This window comes from Denticeps clupeoides, chromosome 17 (assembly GCF_900700375.1).
Source record: "Denticeps clupeoides chromosome 17, fDenClu1.1, whole genome shotgun sequence".
NCBI lineage: Eukaryota > Metazoa > Chordata > Actinopteri > Clupeiformes > Denticipitidae > Denticeps > Denticeps clupeoides.
Genome location: NC_041723.1, coordinates 11946691 through 11966003, shown reverse-complemented (window position 1 = coordinate 11966003; position 19313 = coordinate 11946691). Strand labels below are relative to the sequence as shown.

Here is a 19313-nt window from a genome sequence, read left to right as displayed (position 1 = left end):
AAAAATTATGTCCCAAGGGACTGCTACAGCTTGACTGGAAATGGGCACTGCGGATTAGGTTGATCAGGATCCTCACTTACGGTTTAGGGACTTGACGGCACAGTGCTGCTTCTGGCCATCCGGCTCGAGCAGAGTCCCATGGAACACACAGCCAAAGTGACCTGGGGTTCACAAAGGGAGGAAAACAGGGCAAGTGCACTTTATAAAACATGAATCAATCAAGTTCAGTTCCCCTCTGAATGTCTCAGATGTGACATAATGGGTCACTTATTGTGCTGGGCCTTGCTGCTGAACAATGAGGAATCCACAAGTCCACCCTAAAACAACTGGGCTGTTAATGAGAGTTCACACTGCCTCCCTCGTTCACCTCCGTTATTTGAAGATCCGGAGTGCCCTGATCCTGTCACTGGACTGGCACATCACTGAGTAAAATTGGATTCAGTGACAGAAGAGAGACAGTGTGGCATCTTGTTAGCTTGCAATTACTGCTCCTACATGGTGCTATATCTCTGCCGCATTTTATAAAGAGTCTCTCTTACGTGCGAGTAAAACCTGGAGCAAGTAAGTACACAGAAAACACAAATAAAACCTTACTGAATACGGTGTAGCTTTTGTGGCATGTAAAAACAATCAGGCCTAGTTTCTCTGATATCATGTCCCCGCAGATGGCAGCAGAGTCAGATTACTGGACTCAAGCCCCAAGACAGACCAACAATGGAGTCGGAATTTAACACGGGAACAAATCATACAGCGATGCACAAATCTTGCTCCCCCTCACCCCCTGAGAGGGAGTCCTGCTTTCCCAGGGGGACCCTGGAGGTGCGTGGGGGGCAGGGGGAGTCTGAGCCTGGAGCTGTGAGAGGGTGAGTGGGAGAGGGCTTTGTCCCGGGCCTGATATATTTCATCTGGGTGTGAAGCTGATATACTTAAGTTCACACCCCCACTTCTCAAACACAATGAAACATCCGGAACCAACTTGGCAGTTTAATCATCTCAATTAAGGATTGTGAGTGCACTGCACACCTTAAGGTTATATCGTTTTACCACCAAAAGTGTGAAGCTTTTCCTTCGGCCCTGTGTGAGACCCTCCACTAATGGACATGAATATTACATTACAATACAATAAAATTAAAATACAGTATATATTAATATAATAAGGCTGTATAATTTAATAAAGAAATTAATAGACACTTCTTAAATTGTGTGATTATAATAATGAAAGTACAAAATGACAACGTGACCAACACAAAGAAAATACAAACAATGAAGCTATCATTTAGTTATTCTAAAAAATATATTTTTTGTTCTACAGTTGTTGAATAAACAGCCGTGCCATTGTACCTCGCCCGATGACCTCAGTAACATGCAGTAGCAGGTCCTCCCGGGCGATGACCACATGCTGCACCTCCTTCAGCAGCTCTGGCTGCAGGCAGGCCAGGTCTATGGGCGCATGGGCTGGCAGCAGCGGAGAGGCCAGATCCCCCTCCCCAACCCCCAGCATGGGCGACAGGTCCACGTGTGCGTGGGAGTAAGGGGGTGGCCGACAGGACTCAGTCTGGGACAGGGGCATGCTCTGGTCTGTAAACAAAGCGGTGAGAGGTCAGTCATAAACTGACCCCGGCGTTTGTCACAGGTCACCACAACAAAGCCCGGCGTCTCAGAGGAACGGCTAGCAGAAGGAGAGACAGTGAGGCAGAGACCCACAGTTTAGGAAAGGAAAGTCCAATGCATCCCATCTTTTTAAGCAGAGCAGAGGAATATGGAGCGAGAGCAGGAATCCATGCATGGCAGTGAGAGACAGAGAGTTAAAAAAATGAGAAAGCAGAGCCGCACACTACAGGGCTAACTCTGAGAGTGGATAAAGGAAAACGTACCCTCGAGCAAAGTGGTTCTATAGTCCACGGATTCGTGGGACACCATTTCATTAGTGGGACTGACACTCCTTGCGTTTGCCAACATGTCCAAGTGAGGAATGTGTGCCCGGCCATCATACCAAACCATACCCTCACTTAAATCTACAACCAGAGACAGAGAGAAAGAGGGGCGGGGGAGAGGGACAGGCAGATGCTTGAGAAAGGGACAGGACACTGCACCAGAGAACATATGCTGAACCCACTTAAAAAAAGTCCAGGGCCGTTGACAGCTAAAGTATCCTTCACAAAGCACTCCCCCACAAAAAAGGACTTTGAGAACAGGATCCAGAGACCTTCCTGTGTTAGCTTGGTTCTCAAAGAAAACCCAATCAAACCACAGCATTGAATAAGCAGTGGAAGTGATTTATAGCAAAACTTGCAAGCGCAGGAAGGCCGGGGCCTGAACTGAGACGCTGTTTATCTGAGAGACCAGGAGTAACCTGTGTGTGAGGATATTCCTGATGATTGAAAAAGGTGGGTCAGAATTTCTGCACCAAGTTCGTTTAGATGCACCTGATAATACATGCACTTCATGATGTATGTCATTTAATTATACTGAAATACTATATTGAAATACAGGTGTAGAATAGGTGTAGGTGCTATAGATCTCTGAACAATGAGCAACATTATTTGAATAATTTTAATATTGAAACAAAAGAGATTTAGAGCAACTGGAAGGAAAATAGTGCTAATATTAGTATATTATATTAGTAAACTCGAGTTCCTAATGATATACAAATGTGCTGGTAGGAGCATTTATATTTCAATATAGTTTATTTAAATACATAAAGCTCTGAATCCAGAGATCCAGAAATAGTGATCCACCCATTTCAGAAAGGACTTTTGGGTAATTCAAACAATGTTTTGTGCTCATGTCTTTCTATATATATGCGCCAGCAGAGACACTTACATAGTGGATAATGCACAGTGAATCTTGTCTGCACATACCCAACTCACACACATAGACACACACAACTCCATAAAAGTGTATACAGGTGTTAATAAAGTCACAATTAAACTGTTTGCATTCTCATTTGTGCCTCTGTGCCCTTCACAAATCCCATTCCAGACACATGGCAGCCCTGTCAGATTTCATACCGTCGATGTGCTTCTTCCGTTTGACCCAAGCAAAGAGGCAGAGCAGCAGCAGCAACAGCAGAGTGACGCAGATGACACCGGTGATCAGGCTGGTGTAGTCCTGCTCGTGGGCGTAGATCACCCGGCCCAGGATCACGGTGGAGTTCTCCTGCCTCCACTGCAAACGCAACCAAAAAAGCTTCTTACAGACACTGGAAGACCATTCTCGTGGCTAAGATATGTACGCACAGGTAGTGTCACATAAAAACAAAAGACCACCCTGTGAATCCCACCCTGGTGCGCAGAGATCCTAAACAGCCCAGTGTCCCACAGACAGAAGGAAATTGGATTAGAGATATTGCTTCTCTCATGTGGATGAGTGTGTTATTAAGTTTGGGTAGAAATGAGGTTTCCTCTGGCCTGCTGTGATGGAGTGGATAGGGCTTGGGTAAGAGTGGGATGTCACCCACTGTCTGGGCGAGGGGTCTCTCTTGGGAGATAAGCTCTTAATATGAGAGGTAACATTCTGTAATGTTTGTGTGTGTTGTATCATATCAGCCAATCTGATGTCACTGTCTGGGGCTGAATGTTGCTTTAATGCTCCTGAGAAGCTAATTCTGTATCCGAGATGACAGCGGTGGGAAGGCCAGTTGCTGTGTTTTATCTCTGATTTTTCTTGGCACATGAAAAGAGCAATAAAAAAGATGAAGGATGTCAGAGATAATTCATAATCTGGAATGCTGCATCCCAGGTCTAAAATATCTATCAGTGACAGATATTTTAGAAGTAAAGAGAGCAAAGCAAAAACATTTCTTATTTGTGTGTGAATGTGTGTGTGTGTGTGTGTGTGTGTGTGTGTGTGTGAGTGTGAGTTAGTGTGAAGCTACTTGATGGGAAAGTGTTTGCACTGCGAACATCTGAGAGCAGCTCTTCCAGACCAGGCTGGAGAGAGGGGGGCAGCCAGCGAATGAGTGGCTAAACAAGAGCCTCTTTGAGTTCTGGAGTGGACTTGCTGAAGTGGATGTCTGTGTGCATGTTTCTCTGTTTGTGAGACAAAGACAGACTTAGAGAAGGCGAGAGGGGAAGAGAAAATACACTTTTACCTCCAAATACACCCTCTTACCTTAACCTCGAGCTCTTCATTGGTGGCCTGAAGCTCCATGGGAACGGTGCACTCCAGAATGTCCCCTGCGAGAGTGACACCCTCGCAGGTTCTGTTTGACACCAATAGCACCTGACCTTTCACGGCTTCCAGGTCCACTCGAGGAACCTAGGGATAGAACAAAGGCTTGAGTGAGATATACTTTTCGCTAACCAACATCCTTCCATCAGCAGGCAATGTTTATGACTTTAAATTCCATTTGGCAAACAGTTGGCCAATCCCAATGCAAGGCCAGAAAAAATTATGGCATCTCTGATGAAAGGGTTTTAGTCCAGCGTCACCGTATTTTGGGCAATCCGAGCATAGTGTTTAAAGCTAATGTGAAAAAAATCTGCGCCTGCTCTCTTACAACCCGAACGGGTAATAAAGGCAATGATCACATTCCTCGCCTGACAGTCACGGCTTTACCGATTGGATACACAGTTCAGTCCTGCACCTGTTACTCTGCCATGCCCTGCGAGTAGCCAGTCAAAAGAAAGTCCTCAGTATCCTGCTAACCAACTCCTTCTCACCACAGGTGGGATGCTTGCAGTGCATGAACTCTCTAACTCATCTGAAGTTTCTTTTTGTTTGAGAAATAAGTCTTACATTTACCCATAATGCAATTCAGTTGCATGAAATGGGGGCTGCGGCTCAGTAGCTGGATATGTGTACCTCATAAAGGGCCAAGATAAATCTCAGCATTTAACATTTTAAATGACCCCTATTAGTCTCGATGATTAGACAGCTTTTAATGTGCCCAATGAAGCTGGCCAGCCTCCCAGCGTACAGAAGACGAGGTGGGGGTGCCCAAGCTGGGGGCAAGAGGCACAGGGGGGGATTATCGTGCCGCCTGAGTCTTACATGGGAAACAAAACACATGGCTCTCACGCGACCCCCCCCCTTCCCAACAGCTGCTCCTCACCATCAGGCTGCAGGCAGCATTTCATTGTTAAAAATGATGCTTTTTTCACTCAGAGAAGCACACTGACACACAGTCTCACTGTTAATGTGTCAAAAGTTGTGGCCTTTGGGGAGCAGGAACAATGAGCAGTACAGGGTGCCCATGCCTGAGAAACTGGGGGAGAGGGAGGGTTAATGGGAAACAAACTGCTCTTCCTGTTTTGATTCAGTATTGTTTCCTTTCAGCTCAGTGAGTGCAATGAAACGTCTTTGTGCATGCTTGCGTGTGTGTGTGTGTGTGTGTGTGTGTGTGTGAGCAAATCTTTGTAGGCATGCATGTGTGTGACAATGCTTGCATGTATGTCTATGTATCCTCTCTGTGTGTATGGCAATTGCTTGGATCACTCACTTTAATCTCCAGAACACTCTTGTTGCCTTTGCTGGTGATGGTGGGCTGCTGGAATTCCTCAAATTTTGGGTCTTCCACGTAGAGCAGGTCAAACTGCGGAGTGGAAAATCCATCAAGGGTGAAGGACACCTTGGTGATGACAGGGGGCCGGATATTCAGGTCCTTCAGTGAAGGTGTTGTGCACTGGATAGACAGTCTGTCTTGTCCCTGGACACAGGTCTGGACAAAAGTCATATTTGCAATGATTTTCAGTTCGAGGCCTGATAGAGTATATCCAAGTCTAAATATGCATCCATGTTAATTCATAATGCCCAGCCCACAGCATAATGAGCAGTCACCCTTGTAACAATGGCAGATGGATGTAAAATGCGTTATTTCAGGGCATACCAGACTGCAAATCTTAAGGTACACTGACTCTTCTCATGTGAGTTAGTTACGATTTAGAACAGATGCCAGATATGACTCCATCGTTCAGCGGCCCTTATTCCCGCCTGTCACATTCCTCATCCACACACTGATCCCATCTCAGCAAATCAACATAGGAATGTCGTATTTTGCGTTATGCTTGTCATTTAAACTGAGGGCCACTGGCTCTACAGTTTCCACTCCATCCGTTTCATAAGAACCGCAGCTAGAGATGGTTATCCTGGTTATTAGGATTTATTATTTTCTGCTCCTATATATCTGCTTTTGCTGAAATGCACTTATGCTAATGGTACTGACAGTTTGAAAAATCGTCTTAACCAGTGGAAACAAACCAGTGCAAATATTTGTGGTGTGGTTGAGGCTGATATTATCTGTTTACATTGTGGGCCACAGAAGTAAGCATGCCCTTGAGTAGATAGCTCACACTGAGATATATAAGCGCATTTACCAACAAGGACCATGACTGCGTCCCCGTGGATTTTGTCCATTTAATCCGCTGATTTGAAACGCTCTGAGCAATATTCAGGTCAAAACATGCTGGCTATGAGAAACCCGTCAAACAAACTAATTCAAACAATTGCATTTACAGCACAGTAGCCACACGTTATGTCTAAAATAACTCCCCCAACTTCCTTCTGGCAGTTTCTCCATATTTCCCAGTATGATGCAGTATGAAGCAACATGGCAGCAGTGCAAACACACACCGTGGGCCTCTGTTCATTCACATGAAAACACACACAGGGCCCTCCTGCTATCTGCCATAGCGCGACTGAACAGAGACAGGTCCACGCTAATGGAGCCCTTTTCCTGGGCTACACTTCCCAGCCACGGAAAATGATTTTTTATGTCAGTGACTTTAATTACTATTTTTTTTTTAGAATTACAGTAACTAGAAAAAACGATATGGGGAAACACTTAACTTTTTTCAGACTTATCTTTTTCACAAATTAAACTAATTAGCCAAAAAGCTGGATAAGCAACTCAAACAACGCTAATAACTAATGCTAAGCTAAGAGTTGGCATTCATTTGAGGCACTGGCGATTTTGTGTCCATTCTTGTGTCCAATTTTGTGGAGATCCCCACCTTCCTGAAAACACTCCATTTTATTGCACCTCATCAGCCTAATGCAATATTTTTTAAATTGAAACAAGTGGGAACACCAAGGCCATGTGAACACTTGCCACTTGGTGAGATAAGGAAAAGCTCTTACGATGCTTCAGTCTTCTCACCGTCCCAAGGAAAGTGAGACAGACGGACTATGTATTTTCCCTCTCTCGATGGTCTGTCATCATGACGGCACTCTCTGACTCTGGCCCACATGAAATGTAACTCAAACCCTCAACCACATTTCTATTTTTGCTTCCGTCAAGCGAGCCTCAATCTAATGGATGACAGGTTTTCTCAGGTTTCGGGTTTTCTCTGTGGCTGTGGCAGAATTCAGAAGTGTGTTAGAGACCAGCCTTTAAGATAAGGAGTGATGACAATAAAGCACTCGCCATATACACTCAAACGCAATAATTTACAGGGTGACAGCTGTAGCTGTTGGGGTGTATACTAGACCAAATTATTTGCAACCATATCCCTTCATAAAATGGACACTATTGTCACAGGAAACTTCAGATGCCTGCAGACCTCATACTCACTACGGTTCAGGCCACAAGCAGTGATTTATGAGCTTGTAAAACATGATAAGCCTGAGCACAGTATTTACCTTCTGTTTTTCAATTTAGCTCACAAATAATATGTGATGTAATTTAATGCAATTGAAACTGTTATAAAAACAATAATGCCCTCCACTTCTTTCAGATTTTCGGATTCTTCCGCACAGTGGGTTGTCTTTTTTTATCATAACCATGCCAATTGATTTAAAACCAGTGGAAGAAATCCAAAACTGATGCTGGGCCCTGGGCAGACGAGCTGGTGAGACATCGCCTGAGAAATGAAGACTATAAACACAGGAGGTTGAGGTGATGACTATATACCCGCCTTGAGTGTGGATTTTCCATTTCCTCTCAACTTGTGCAGGTTTGGCACTTTTTCTCATTATTAGTTCAGATTCCACTCCTCCTCCATCGACTAATGGCTATAACACGCATGTTTTCAACTATATCGCGCATTTGACAGAAGCCCCGTGAACTCACCACTTGGAAGACCTTTCCCTCCTGGGTGAGGACCATCTGGGGCTGCAGAGCAGAATGGAGATGGACCCCATGCACCGACACAGTGCTACCTCCGCTGCATGGACACACAGAATAGGGAAACCTTGTGTTAGTTGGAGGTTTTAACCCACACCTCCTGTCAAGGACCCACATCCTAATGTATCCCAGCACCCAAATAAGTTTCCCTTCCATGGCTGACTAACATTCGCTTCCTCCCCTGCGTTACCTCCTTCCTGCTTCTGAACACTCATGCCTCTATGTCATCTGTTTTGCCTTTGTTTAACCTTTCCAACACCTCTAAATACTAGTACACCCACCTGTAGTCCCCAATTTATCTGATGTCACACACTCGGCTGCATATTCTTTCACTCTTTCATCCAAACCTTCTTAAATGCCGTCTTTCTAATCTGCTTTTTTCCACTACACCCACATGCATCCTGTTTCCCTTTTCCATTACTTTCTCATTTGTATATTCCTCCACACAGTATTGTAGATTTACTTCATTCTTTGTTTCAGTAATGATCTTTAAGAGTGTTTTATGATAATGCATAGAGCTGAAGGTCAATGTGAAAAACTGTCCAAGTATTAGGTGAAATCTGGACTGAAACTGTTGAATTGTTGACCAGTATAATCTAGGTCTTCCTGTTCAAGCAATCATAACTAAAAATTCTAAATTGGAAATGGATGTGAATACCCACCTGAAAAAGGAGCTTTTGGGCTGGATGTTGGTAATGAAGGGGTCCTCATTGTAGGTAAAGTATTCAGGCGCCTCCTGGGTCACTTCATCTATCTTCAGTGTGACCTTGTGGATGGAGGACGAGGGATGAGGAGGAGTCCTGCACTTTAAGATTTCTGCTGAGACACTAATTCGAGAACACACTTGCGTTAATGCAGAAACTCACCTATTTACTTGTGTGTCATTTATGACTGAGAGTGATTCCTCACCTATGAATCTCGCATGTAGCATTCCCTACTGTCACCTGTCTCACATTTCCACTGTCAAGGAAAGATCCTTGCATTGTGAGCATGGTTCCTCCTGACTTGGGGCCAAACTCTGGGAAGATCCTCCTGATTACTGGGTTCTTTGAATTGAGGGAAAAAGACATTTCTACACTGAATTCAGACATCAAATGTTGGTTTTGTTTCCATCCATCAACACATGAATGCAGAACCATGATACACATTTCAGTTCTACAATATGGCAAAGGTCATTTTACAGACATACTTACAACAAATGAGAATCCCACTTTTTGGTCCATCTCTTTACCACTGTAGACTTTCACAACATGATTAGAATGATCTGCATTCACATGATTCAGACCACAAACTAACCTAAACAGAGGGAAGGGCATAAACATAATGAACAATAAACAAGCTGCTCCTTATATGAACTTGTAGTAAGCAGGTTATTAACTACGGCAAATTTAATGATGGGCACACTACTCCACACAAAGCACATAAGGGTTACTATGTTGGGGAAATTCAACCCCCCATTCTCAACAATAGCATGGCTGTAGACTGAAGAAGCCAGTGGCACAAAGGCTTCTGGTTTCAGTTCTGGTGTTCCCGTCAGTTTACACGGATTTGGCGGAAAGGAAGCTCTCAATGAGGCAGTTTAGTATTTGGAGTTTAGTAAAAGTCATGTTGAGAAAGCTATGTGAGGAATGCATCACACAAAGCTCCCGCTCCATTGTGCCTTTCAGGGGTAGTGCCCCCCTCTGTTCAAGCCCAGATTTCTGGCCTTACCGGTTACTATTGCCCTCTTGCAGCTTGCAAATGGCTCCGGCCACATTAATCTGGATCATCTTGGAGTCAAAGCGTTCTCTCTTGGTGAAACCAAAGTTTCTCCCACAGATGGTCACCTTAGTTTCTCCTCCAACAGGCACAGTCAATGGGGAGAACTAGAGAAATTCAGAAAAAAAAGTTCTGACCTTTCAGTAGACCTTTCAGGGCAATTATGTCAACCGTGTAGTTAAACTGGCCAGACTTGAGCTCCACTGGCTCTGACTGACCTTCCCTTGTCCTGAACGCTGAATTCCAGCAGTTACCATAGACACTCTTGGGGCCAGGGGTTTGGAAACAACAATAACAGAAGCACTAAAGCTGACTGAAACTGCTCTGTATCGCACAATAATGGAAGCATATCTATGGAAGGGCCACTGTGCCCGCCACAAAGAGATGAGTAAACAGTGAAGAAATTCTTTTCTGGCTTGAACTCATCACATTTTTTGTCAACATGCTTCACCTTTATGTTCCCTGTGCCTGAAAAGTTTACACAGTACACAATACTGTGGCCTTCACACACACACAAAAAATGTGTAGCTGCTGGTAATGACTGAGCTAATGATTGATGGCTGAAAAAAACATTTCATATATCTCAGTGTGAAAGGACCTTGGAAATATCTACACCATTACAAAATAAAGCTTATTATTAAAACTCATAACATGCGTTTTCTTCATTTTTAATACAATTTTAACAAATAGGCCATCCACAGACTTCTGCACCTTAGGTCAAAGGTGATAAATGTCCGGTGCAGTCATTCATCAAAAATAGTTAATGCCAAAAACAGCAAAGTCTAAAACAGTGATTGATGAAAAATTGCCTTAAATTTGATTGCTTTACTTTACAGCCACTTATTCTATTAGCAGAAGTTATTTGGCAATGCAACTATGGCAACCTTTGTTTGTGTGTGGTTTTAAGGTTATTGTGTTCCTGGACTGGTTACCGTGGTGATTGCAGGGGGGCAAGAGTCCTGGATCCAGCGCGAGGATGAGCACTGTGTAGCTCTGGTGCAGCGACTCTGGCACCAGCCACAGCCCATGAAAGTCTGGGCCAGGAGACAGGCACTGCAGGTCCTCATCTGCTCACAGCCCGGCCCGATCAGTGGCACTTTCGTGACCTGGAGCAGAAAACGAGACAAGGCATAGTTCTGCAATTGACCATCAGTGTGCTATTTAGATATTTCATCACAGTTAGATGACTAGATTGAAATAAAAACAGTGTTCTTGTTAGTACATGTTCAAAAAAAGCATTTGAAAGAGAGAGATTGGCTTAGAGAACAGATGGTAAATGTCAGGCATTTCATTAGAGTGTATTTGCTAATATGCAATGAATTATCTGTACATTTGTTTTTTATTTTGGGTGCTTCTTCACCCATCATTTGTTATGAACACAGGGTCCTGCATGAACAGGATATATTTACACCAGCTCTGGTGCCAGCGACTTGCTGGCAGGGGTAGATGGTGCCTGTTTTCCTGCATTCTTTATAAAAAGAGAAAAAAACGTGTCGACTACTTACCTTGTTTCCTGTCACCAACAATATGGAGCCATCTGGGTTCTGTGGAGATAGCAGAGCCACTTCTGGAGACACGGGGTACCCATCCAGTTGGAAGTCAACATGTGGCGTGATGCCTTTAGAACGGGAAACCACCCTCTAAAGAGATTACCAACAGCAGTGCAGAGGAGAGTCAGTATTGAGTTCAGCCCAAGACCAAGACCATTCAGAAGCAAAAGAAGGAATAATGGGAAAAACAGCAGACTAAGATCTCGAACATAGAGGAAAAAGTGAGATTGAGAAAAGTAAAAACAGTTTTTTTCTTTGCTGTTTACCACAAGGTCTTGCACAAAACACCTTAGGGTTGGATGAAACTTTAATGTCTACAGATATTAACAAGTACAATCTCCGTGGTGGACACACCCTCTGAGGTTCTTGCATTTCACAAAAGACGGGGCAGCCGATCTTTGTACAATGCTGTGCCCTTGTTATATAAGCTGGTTTTCATGGTCTCTGCCCCGTGGCGTTATTTTTCATTACACCACAAAAAGTGACCCAAGTGTAAGACATCTGTCGTATACCCGAGCCTGCTCCAGTTTGTCATGGCAGCCTACCATAAAAGTAATAATTACAGCTCACACTCGAAACTTTCATTGAATGCAGCTGTATCAAAGAGACCTAGAATCTGGAGACACTTATTGTCAGGGACGGCTCCCCCCTGCCATGGATACTGTAATAACTGGTGTTTGTGCTTCCAGGGCTGGATGACGGATAGTCATTTGGAACAGTCACGGTGCCGCTACAACGCAGGGAGAGGCCGAAGACAAAAGGAGTAGCTGCAGGCGCGCGGAGACGCGAAGAGCGTGGCGCGGCGGACGTGTCGGGAGGTGTCGGGAGCGTTGGCTCGGCGCACACCTGGACGCGCCATTTATCATCTGTGGCTGCACTGCAATTACAGCCCTGCGAGCTACAGGAGCCTGGTGGAAAAACAGGCTCCTAATGGAGCGTAGTTGTGCCCTGATCTTAGGGTTGCATCAGCACCCGCACCCCCTCACCCCGCCGCTGCGTCTGACGGAGAGGAGGCATTAGATTATTGGGTTGCATGTTTTGTTGAATTGCTGATGGGCGTAAAGTGTAAAAAGAAACACTGGCACGCGAACCGTTGATGGGGGTATATGATATTGTTTACTGTCTCCATGTAAAAAGTATATTGATAAAATATTTTATTTCACCATTGTCTATGTTTGAGCACATTTTTAAAAATCATATTTGCACTATATGTGTACCCCAGGGAAATCTGAGCCATCCAATTCTGGCTCTGTATACTTCACAGGTCCACTCTTTCACTCAAGCCCTCTTTATTAAACAACAAGCTGTAAAATGCAAAAAACTGTACAAAATCCCAGGGATTTGCACAAGAGGGTGATTTAAATAACGGGAAAGATACACAAGAGCACTTTTAGAGCCGTAAGAACGGTGGTGTGTTGTCTACGCTTTGGTACCCAAACACTGCTGGGTGTTGAGTTATGCCTGCAATTTTCTCAAGAGGGAAATACTTCCTTCCACTGAATGAAGACCCCGGGGACTGTCCTTCAGCATGTGTCTCTGTGAATTCGAGTAAAACAATGATCTGAAAGCCACTCGTTGGTCATCCAATTATTTAATATATATTTAAATTTTTTTTTTTTTTTTTTTTTTACAAATAGCCTCACCTTCCCTCTTTCTCACCCTATCACTATTTGCTCAACTTCTCTGCTGCTCTCCATCGGTCCTTCTCCCAGTCTGGAGTCTGAAACAGAGTCGCCCCCCCCCCATGTGACAGCTGGCCTAAGACTCGCTCCTTCCCAGGCCTTCGTGCTCAGACAATGGGGAAAGAAAATATTTTGGGGGAAGAAAGCAACAGCTGCACTCTTTGCGAGAAAAACGTGCCATCGAAGCTGCATGCAGCACATTAATGGACCGTTCAGCCCTTTAAGTCCTCTTCCGTGCAGCTGTCACACTTCTTCTGCATCCTTCTTATTTTCTGCATATTTTCAACTTGATTTGAAATGACTTGGGCAGAATCAAATGATATATTATGTCATTTTTGCATGTTGGAATTTCATCCAAAAAGGCAAACAGGCCACTGACAAGCAGGTATTTGAAAAACATGAACAGGCTACAAACTAGATGTTCTCTGTGTGGACGTGAGCAGGGATTTCAGATCCTCGCTGTAGTTTTGGACTTTCATTGATCATAACACCAGACCAAACTGTTCAAATACACAACAGCAGAGGGATTTCTGCAGAAATGGTGGACGGGGTTAAAGGTGGCTGCTGAATAAACAGGAAGAGCCCTGAACCATTTCCCAACCTGCCCCTGGCACCTGCGCCTTCATTCCTTCATCTGGTTTTCACTGGTCACGTACCAACATCCTGCCCATTTACATACACAATGAAGAAGGGAAGCATGCCCTACAACTACCGGAATTTGCTCCAAAATATGTAAATATTTACTATGAGATGCTCTAATATTCCTATTTTAGATTTCCAAGGAAAGTTACAACAATACGGCTCCCCTTGGGTGCTATAAAGGATCTAAATATAAGAATGGAAATTACACGACACACAAACACAACATTCTATTAGATCTGCTGTAGCGCATCTAAAAACAATCCCAGAAAAATTGTTAAAATTCATAATGTCATTAAGAAAAGAAAATTATGTGCTATATTATAAGCAAAGTGTTTTTTGATGTGGATTAAGATTAAGGTCAAATTATTAGAATGTTACCTTCGATTGTCAACTTTGACATGTTTCATGACATCCTTTGAAAACCCAAGTCTAATGGATCAGGATGCTCTTGCTCAACCCTGATCCATTTGCGGTCCACCCACAGTGAAACCCCCCACGTGACCCACCTGTATGACCCTGCCGTCAGCTGTCCCCAATGTGGCCACGGTCTGGTTGAGCACAGGGAACACAGCAATGGAGGTCAGTAGGACGTTGCTGAACTGTCCGTTGAAGAAGTCCAGTCGTCTGATTGTAGTTGTCACTTCTAGGCGATAGCCTCCCTCATGCTTTCCACAGGCAAAGGAGTCATATGAGAAGGTCTGAAAAAGATCATATTTTACATTTTACTGCAGCATCTGTGCAGCAACAGTAAAACAAAATCTTCTTACATCACTTTATAATGTAAATGTGCTGCCATATGCTGATTTGTAGTTTGCCCTTGCATGTGGTATGTTTACTACGGTTCAGCTCAGTGCGTGACCTAATTAGAGGGCCCAAAGTCATGAGGACAGAGCATCTTTTGGGCTAAATGAACCCCATGCCAAATGCATTTAATGGGTAATCTGTCCTGGCAGGGAGGGAGTCGGGTCCTGAACAGAAAAAGCACTATTTAAGCTCCGAATATACTATTTCATCCGGGCCAGGCCACAATAGAGAGCTCTTTCGCGTGCCCCTCCCTGGGAGAGTGGATCATCCTCGCAGATATCTGAAGGCTGGGCCCGCAGATGGCAGGGAAATGGGCTGGGAAACTGCAGGAGGAATGCAGACCTCATGCTGCTAAGCTGGACAGCCTTCCCCCTCTCGCCGTGGAACCGGTGCAGCGCGATCCGTACGGGCTGCAGTCGGGCCGAGCGAGGTGGGTGTCCCGCCGAGCACGGAAGTAGGCTGCCAGAGAAAACGCCATTCCGGCATCCAGGGGCATTTATTTCGCCCTCTGTTCTGAGGGGAAGAAAGAGGAGCCCGAAGGCCACGGTGCGGTCAGACTCTCGGGGTCACGGAGCTGCCACAAAAACCCCGAGAAGTCATCAATAATTAATGAAACCGGACCCTGGCACCACAGGCCATGACTAAATCGGCAGAGAAGGGGTGGTTAATGATTAAGAGAGGGACCATGCCTGCTCCGCTGGCCGGTGTATTGTTACACTGTACGGTTGAGAGACCCCGGCCACAACATATCGCAAGCACACGCCCCGGCCCGAGCCTGGCACCGAAAGGGAGGGGTCGGGGGAGGAGGGGGGGGTGTGGGGTAGAACACAGACCTTTCGCAGCTCTTTGAAAGTCAACTCTGCCTCACCCTCTCGCTCCCTTTTTGTGAGTAAGACGCATGAGTCAGTCGCACGTGAGCCCCGCAGCCTCATTTTAGGGGGCTTTGAAGCCTCCGGAGAACAATGCGGGTCCAGACAATAAATCGGGTCGTTACGGGACGAGGCAGCCTTGCTCCGAGCCGGGGCTGATTCGGGCCCTTGTCCTGGCCGCCGAGGTAAAACACCAAAGCGGGCTGCGGGGTGGACGCTACAGCTGGACGAGAGGCGCGTGGGGCAGGGGCGGGGGAGGCCCGTTCCCACCGCCGGGGTACCGGGAGGGGCAGCTTTGATCTCTCTTCTGCGGCAGCGAGATTACTTTTTTTTTCGGCTCCACGGGCCGCGAGGACGATCCATCGCGGCCCATTTCGGCAGGACCCGCGTCAGCGGCCGCGAGCGGGTTCAGCCGGCCGGGGCTATCACCAGCCGGGAACCCCCAGAGATTAAACGCCCTGCTGAAAAAGGGGGCGGGAGATTATTTTCATGGCAAATAAACCAACAACTTGGGATGTGTTTGAGAAAATAGAACATATAATGAAAAAAACAAGCCGGCGCATTCCGTGGCCTCTGCGAAGGTATTGCAGGGATCAAGGAAAAAGATTGGAAAACGGAGCCGTGTTTTGACAGGCTTTGTTTGAAGCCAGTTGTTATTATCCTCAGTCCTTTACTTTGGCACGGACCCAATCGGTTTTTAAGGTCCCGACGTTGCCATGGCAATTAAGTTTCTTCTTCTTTTGGGGCACGGCGTTGTGTACATTCATCCGGAGGCTTCAAGTTGCAGTCATCGCCTCTCCAGCCCATTTACCCGACGCATTTATTTATGACTGTGACCTCACCCGCTGTTGAACTTTTCTCATGATCCAGTTTCCAAACGCATCCTAGAGCTGTTCCATAACGCGCCATATTGACTGCAAGACAAGAGGACGGGGATGTCTGGGCCACCGAAAAAATACCTCCAGTTCAACACTTGAAGCAGGCCTCATTGTGTCCAGCACAATGGCGAGGTGATACAGTTACAGGCGGGCTCCTCTGAGCTCCGCGGCTACGTGGCCTTTGGCACCGCACCACAGAGCCCTGATGTGCGAGTAAGAAAATCTGGACGTCCCACTGTCACCGCCACGCACTCTCTCCCAGCCCCCGGGCTCTCATACAGTAGGCAGCACTGCCGCAGGTGCGCGGCGCTTTGGACTTCTGAGGCGCGGACGCCCCTCCAAATCACTTGCCCTTTGACACAAAGCAACAGCCCTCTGACCCCAGAGCCTAGCGGGTCTGTGTGGGTTCGGGCGCATGGGTGTTTGTTTAAGCGTCTCTCGCCGTGGTCATAAAACTAGGGTCCTCTGGAAGGGCGTTTTCAGGCACGCTGCTATGCAACCCGACTCTGGGGTCCCTCTGGCGTAGGGATTCATTTGATTACAGGGTCGGGGGTTCATAAGCGCTGAGGGGAATTAGAAAAACTGATAATAACCAGGGATTAGGGGTCGGTGGGGTCGGTGGGCACCCCGCACGCCAAGAGTTTAAACCCACCTTTCATCTGTCTGCCCCTCTCACGTTTTTTTTTTTTTTTTTTCTCAAGCCACCACGGACACTCCAGCTCGCCTCGTTTCGTCCTCCATAACGCGTACAGACCCTACAGAACCCCCCACACCAAACGTGCAGCCACCTCCTCCGACCGCCCGACTCATTTCAGCCGTCAGATTGTCTGTCAGCAGAGCCCTTTGTTCCTCTCTTGGGTTTCCTCCTGGAAAAAACAGTGTAGGTTCCGGGCTGATCAGAACGCTCAGAATGTTTAATATAAAAGGACAGAAATCCCTGAAACGGGAAAATCGACAAGGACAAAGACGAAAACAAAAAAAAAAAAGCACAAGAAAAAAATGTAGACGGCCTTTCAGGAAACAAGACCGGCAATTTAGATCTCAGGCTGGACGCATGACTGGCCGGGGATTAGACTTCCTGACGGTTCGGTTACAAGTGTGCAAGTGTGGAGAGAAAGAATACTCCCTGTGTGTGCTCTCCTGTGTGACAGAAGCACTCAAACATATTTATGGGGGCCAGAGGCGGGCGTTCCACATCCATTCAATTAGAGAAACAGACAAACGCAAACAGAAGATAATTTAGCGTCAGGACCATTCCAGGAGCCCGCCTCTCATCGTTTACGAAACACAGCGAGGCTCTTCTTTCAGCATTAGCACAGGCCTCCATTTATTACTGCAGACAGGATGACTCTTGGGTACCGCCTGTCCCACGATGCACTGCGGTGCGCTTGATTTATTCTGATTTATTTTGGAAACGCAGGGATCTTAAAGCTCCGAGCTTTAAAAATATCAAATCCAGCCTTTCTGACAGGACAAATTTGCCAAACCAAGCGAGTGTCTCCTTGGCAGTTGTCTGGAATAATCGATTCCTCTCACAACTGCGCATACTTGGCAGAACGGTTTCAGTGATGATCTCACACTTACTCAAAAACGCAAAGTCCAAAGAGTGGCCCTGGAACGTTGGTATGTTTCCATGCACAGTTTAGTCAAGCGACAGTTACAGCTTTACAAGGCCATTTACTGACTGTGTCTTATATACTAATCCTGGAAAGGGAATTGAATCAATTTATCGACCAACAAAACAACACACAAAAGAGATTATTTCTTAAGTGCCGTACCCATTATCCCTTAAGTTATGGCACAATCTGAAGGCAGCCAATGGCACGTCCAGGTTGGGGATTGGAGGCTGGAGAAGGGAGTTCAGTTCGACTTGCATATTTTAGACGGACTGTTACGTCCCTGGACGTATGCTCCCACGTGTTCTGTGTGTCTGGCTGTGTTTTTTGCGTCCTGTTCCTTTTAGGTTGACTTTGTGGGAGGAGTTGAGGCCTACCAGCTCCATCTGCCATTGGTCACTTCCACCAATTTAAAGAGACTTCAGATGGTGTTCGGGAGGTCCCCAGGGTCTGCTAGGCCCTTACTCTTTCGGGAGGTCCCCAGGGTCCACGGAGATCTGCATGGAGCTCCGTTGGGGATCTCATTCGTGTTTCTTGTTGCTTTGTGTGATAGACCCTTTGTTGTTAGCCTGTTAGCCAGTCATGTGCCGTTTTTGGTAACTTGTACGTGTTTTAGTTATCCCTGCTGTTATCCCATCCCTTCCTTTAGGCTGTTTTGAAGTTGGTTAGCTGTCCTGAGTCCGCTGTGTTATTGAACCTGTTAACACACTGTAAATAAAAGCACTGTTTGTATCGTTTGTTTGGTTGCATGTGTAACAGGGACCTCCTCCTCTCCACACCCTTGTTGCGTTTCTGAGACCCCTAGACTTAGTGACGTGACACGGACAAAACCCCGTTCATCCCGTTTGACTTATGTGGGCCACAAATCTGATGTTTTCTGATGGCAATCAGAATGTTAAGATCTCCAATGAGGTTCAGGCTCAGATGAACTCACAACCACACCTGAGCCGTGGCTGACGCTGCATGTCCGTACTCATACCACGTTGTGGACTGGAGCCAGAGAATAAAATAAATAAAGCCGAGCTTGCGCCACAGGTGAAAAAGTGGAGAACTGGTTCACAACAGGCCTGGCACGAAGGGACATGCAACGAGTACAACACGCGCACGCACAAGCCAGCTGGTGAAAACCAAAACCACGGCCAACCCTGAGATGTGAGGAGGAAGGCAGAATCCACGCGGAGGAGCAGCGACGTTTGAAATATCATCGTATTAACGCAGGGCCGCGTGGGGCCAGTGTTTGGGCGCCCGTTCAAAAACACTCGGTTCACTGTACATTCTCATATTGGTTAACCTTGGTTAACCTGCTTTATCGTCTAAAGGGGGAAAAAATGTTTTATTGTACTCGCCACAAAAATACCCAGGTGGCTTCCTTCGCTTTTACGATATACCATTCTGCCATTTATTGCTATATGCCTACATATTTGTAAAAAACCCAGACGTCCATTATCC

General features: G+C 46.0%; 1 protein-coding gene across 2 annotated transcripts in view; it reads right to left on the bottom strand.

The window, feature by feature from the left end:
* Nucleotides 1-19313, bottom strand: part of met (MET proto-oncogene, receptor tyrosine kinase) — a 30506-nt gene that overhangs the window by 5337 nt on the left and 5856 nt on the right. Inside the window, exons 3-16 of one of the 2 annotated variants that reach the window (XM_028959061.1) lie at nt 14204-14395; nt 11329-11463; nt 10756-10929; nt 9776-9930; nt 9259-9361; nt 8975-9111; nt 8728-8892; nt 8012-8105; nt 5444-5662; nt 4114-4260; nt 3012-3168; nt 1875-2015; nt 1342-1578; nt 81-161 (exon numbers count right to left, since the gene is read on the bottom strand). In XM_028959061.1, coding sequence (XP_028814894.1) covers nt 81-161; nt 1342-1578; nt 1875-2015; nt 3012-3168; nt 4114-4260; nt 5444-5662; nt 8012-8105; nt 8728-8892; nt 8975-9111; nt 9259-9361; nt 9776-9930; nt 10756-10929; nt 11329-11463; nt 14204-14395 — 2137 coding nt within the window. The remainder of the gene's footprint in view (nt 1-80; nt 162-1341; nt 1579-1874; nt 2016-3011; nt 3169-4113; nt 4261-5443; nt 5663-8011; nt 8106-8727; nt 8893-8974; nt 9112-9258; nt 9362-9775; nt 9931-10755; nt 10930-11328; nt 11464-14203; nt 14396-19313) is intronic. The other variant, XM_028959062.1, reaches the window with a different exon arrangement.